This window comes from Sinocyclocheilus anshuiensis, unplaced genomic scaffold, assembly GCF_001515605.1.
Source record: "Sinocyclocheilus anshuiensis isolate Anshui unplaced genomic scaffold, SAMN03320099.WGS_v1.1 scaffold1319, whole genome shotgun sequence".
In the NCBI taxonomy this organism is placed as follows: domain Eukaryota; kingdom Metazoa; phylum Chordata; class Actinopteri; order Cypriniformes; family Cyprinidae; genus Sinocyclocheilus; species Sinocyclocheilus anshuiensis.
This window is the reverse complement of record NW_015539910.1, coordinates 168143-172018: the sequence shown is the minus strand read 5'-3', so window position 1 is coordinate 172018 and position 3876 is coordinate 168143. Positions and strand designations below refer to the sequence as shown.

General features: G+C 35.6%; 1 protein-coding gene across 4 annotated transcripts in view; it reads right to left on the bottom strand.

Moving 5' to 3' along the window:
• LOC107686370 (supervillin-like) overlaps window positions 1-3876 on the bottom strand; it is a 100571-nt gene that overhangs the window by 19159 nt on the left and 77536 nt on the right. For 3 of the 4 annotated variants that reach the window (XM_016483333.1, XM_016483335.1, XM_016483334.1), the window contains 3 exons: window positions 2259-2306; window positions 1387-1455; window positions 507-557 (listed from right to left, as the gene is read on the bottom strand). In XM_016483333.1, the coding sequence (XP_016338819.1) occupies window positions 507-557; window positions 1387-1455; window positions 2259-2306 (168 nt within the window). The remainder of the gene's footprint in view (window positions 1-506; window positions 558-1386; window positions 1456-2258; window positions 2307-3876) is intronic. The other variant, XM_016483336.1, reaches the window with a different exon arrangement.

Here is a 3876-nt window from a genome sequence, read left to right as displayed (position 1 = left end):
CAGGAAAGGCAGTTTTTGTCAGAGCCCTTGTTATTCTTAATTTTGACATTAATTTTCATTTATACACTAGACATATATCGGTTCAAAATATCGGTTATCGGTCTACTTGATATGTAATAATCTGTACCTGCCCTGAAAATCACATATCGGTCGACCCCTACTTTGTTGATAAACATTATGTTTATAAAAGTAGTGAGAGAAACAACACATCTCATAAAAGATTTAGCCAAGAAAAAAAAACTCAAATAAAATAATGAAAAGAGCTTTCAGTATACACACTTAGCCACCGATTTCCTAACATTACCCTGGAAACACACCAAATTAAAAGCATCTAAAATATACAGAATATTCATATGTAGTCAAACTAGCTAGTTATTTTCTCCAAAAAAGACACCAAATACAACACCACAAAAACACTTAACATACATACGTTTACATACATTACAACAAGTCTTATTGTTGTGTTATGGAGGAATAGTGGATGTGTGTTTGGGGGTGAGAGGCACCTTCCGTCTCCAGGGGTGATGCTCATCCACCTGCACGGGCAGGGGGGTAGCCTTCACACAGAGGGAAGAGCAGGAAGACAGATGGGAGGAATGAGGGATAAGAAAAGAATGGAAAGAAAGGATAAAAGGTGAGAGGATGGATGCTAGACTAAAGAGGTTCTTATGAATAGACATAGGAGGGAGATTCTTCACTGCACCGCTGACCTCTTACTCCTTGTTTAGTTTTACAGTCAAACAGAATTATATAGGCATGTATGTGTCGTCCTATCAGTTGGTCAAGATAATGAAGATGGTAGAAAGATTTATAAAGGCCAAAAGGTTTAAGCGTTAAGTGAAGCATATAAAATGTATTTAAAAAATTACATAAAGTTATTTGAAGATCAAGAGTTTAAGAGTTAGTTAGTAGAAGACAAGAATCTGTCAAGAAGACAAGAACTGAGAGTGCTCAATTAATCCAAGAAATACAAAGAGGTAATTTCTTAGACTTCAAGAAATGCTTGTACATGATGTGCATTGTGTAAAAAAAAAAAAAAAAAAAAAAAAAAAAAAAAGTAAAAGGATGTTCCCAGAAGCCAGATGTTGTTTATTTAATAATTATATTTCTTCTTTTTGTTTTACCATTTATGTACATTTCTTTGTTACATGCAAGTATAACACAGGCAATATATACAGGCAATGAACTGCCATCCCTGAAACACTGTCCCTGTATTTTGTATGGTGGACTTCTGGTCTGACGTGCTTTAACCATAAATTTAAGAGGATTTAGTATGGGGCAGGAATTAAAAATGGGGGGGAAAAAATATTAGTGGTCAAAAGAGGACGCTGTCAGTATCAGAGGGCGGAATGAAGAGGATAGTTTACATTGGGTGTTTTTGCTCACCTTGGGGAGGATTGCTATTTGATCCAGTGGTTCAGAGGCACACGAAAAGGAGGAGGAAAAGACAGGATCCTACAGACAGGACAGAGAGGGGAAGCAAGACAAAAGATAGAGAAACACATGACAAAACAGGAGGGAATGAAGAGGAAATCCAGGGACAGGCAGCAGGCAGGTGACACTGGTCTTAGACAAAATGTCACCTCTATAACCACATGACCTCTAGACAAGACAAAGTAATTTGCTACAATGCTATAGTCAAATCTAAAATACAACACACAATCACCATCCTTGTACAGCCACCCTGAATCTAATGATGCTGAAATCGTTCTCCAAACTATGCTGTCAATCAAGCAGTTTCAAGAGAAACCCTAATGGAAAGTACTGGAATCAAATGAAATAAGTGGGCAGATACAGTACTGTAAATAAATCATAAATTCACAGGCTCATCAGGCTGTCATTAATTGATACGGTCACTGTGTGTAAAATTTACGACTAAAGCTAACTGAAAGCCTGTAGCCTATCTATAAGAGTGGTTGAACAAGGCAATTAATACCACACCATAACCGTGAAGTCACCATTGGGTAAAACGACAAAGCCATCACAATGGCTGTTAAAATATAATAGAAAATAAACTTTGACATTGCAGAAATCATACCGTCACCATGGTAGCAATGTGAGAGGAACAAGCAAATAAAATCACCACCACAAGCAACTGGGTAATCCTGAGTTGACAACAAGATCCGAAACACCATGACAGCACACTGACGTCACCGTGATTACAAGGATTAAAGACAAAAACAAAACCATAAGCCTTGTACACTGGCTATACCCGTGCTAAGCTTGTTAGCACAGTGGCTAACGGCTAACAGCCTTACCCAAAGTTGATCAGACACGGCAAAGTCATCAATCATCATCCCATCATCCTACAAAAAGGGGTCAAATGAACAGGGGAGAAATTATCCCCTACTAAAAGCTTGGATACTGAACTTAACCTTTAATCTGGTTACTGTGAAGAATAAACATGTTTATTATGCAGTCTGAAGATGCTACCTGCATTAATTCTAATAATAAAGTAACTTGGATTGTGATTCTCAATATTATTAAAATGCTACTCATATTATAAGTTAACTAATTTGTTAAATCAGCATGAAATACTGTATAAACATATTCTGATCTTGGATTTGAGACTTTAGTCTTTGCAAATGTAAAGATCTTCTTTATGCACCAAGAGCTTGTAACACTCCAAAGAGAAAGGAAAAAATTAAATCGCATCATTATGACCCCTTTAAAGTTGCAATGAAACTGAATACAACTGAATATTTTTTTCCCGTATTTACATGTACATCTGAGTGAAACATCTGATTGAATGGAGGCAGATCTGAATGCGAGCTTGCAGTTTATTGTGAGAAAGGGAAGGGTTAAGTAGACTAAATGATTGGAGACGATCTGCATACATCACCACGAGATCGCAGGGAGATCAAATGAAAAAAAATTATAATTTTCATTTTATGCCAACTTTCATGCTGATGAAAGAAGATCTTGTAAATAAATTGTGATTGTTAAATCTGATCTGCCAGATCTTCAGCTGAGTATTGGCTCTAATGATAACTAATTTCCTATGCTGAACTTTGTGATAAGTGATGTCATAAGTAAATCACATTACAGAATTTATGCAACCTGAAGATATCAAAACCCTGCAAGTGAAGTGAATAGTCTAGAGAATAAATCCAAACAGAGAAAGGCATGTGAAACCTCACCACATCCCCCACCGTTCTAGAGAATTAGCATCAAGCATGCAAAGTTTTGAAACATGTTTTATTATAATAAAAAAAAAAAAACATGCAGTAAAGTAGTGGACTAGCAGAAAGACAAGATTATGCAGGTTAAGAACATATACTGTATCAAACATACAAATAATCCAGAACCCTTTGCTATAAAAACAATGTACACATTCATGATGACCACGTGATCTCTACCAGCCCTATTAAAACCTTTTTTTTTCAGTCACAATAAATTAAGAGTGCATAAATAATACCTCTAATTTTATAATTTCTAAACATCATTAACAATCACACTACACTATTTAAAAGTAAATAAACTGGCTAGCTCTGAGCAAACCTGTCTGCTATAGAGATTGTATGCAGATTAGAACTCTTCAGTTTCACACAGAAGCAAATAAAATACAATTTTAAAAACAACTGAAAAGTGACCCATGCACACCACAAAACCATGCTAACAGAAAAGACAGAATAAAGTGAAATAATACAATATAAGAAAACAATGACTAGCACAAACCCCTTCTCTGTTTAGAGTTACTCAACTGCACACAGGCCAATTCTAAGCTGAAATGCTGGACTATGCAACAAATGCAAACTAAACTACTAAATCACAAAATTAACGAGTTGCATGATATTTGCTCTGCATCAACCGGAGCTGATAATACAAGATGTTACAATATATATATATATATATATATATATACATATATATATA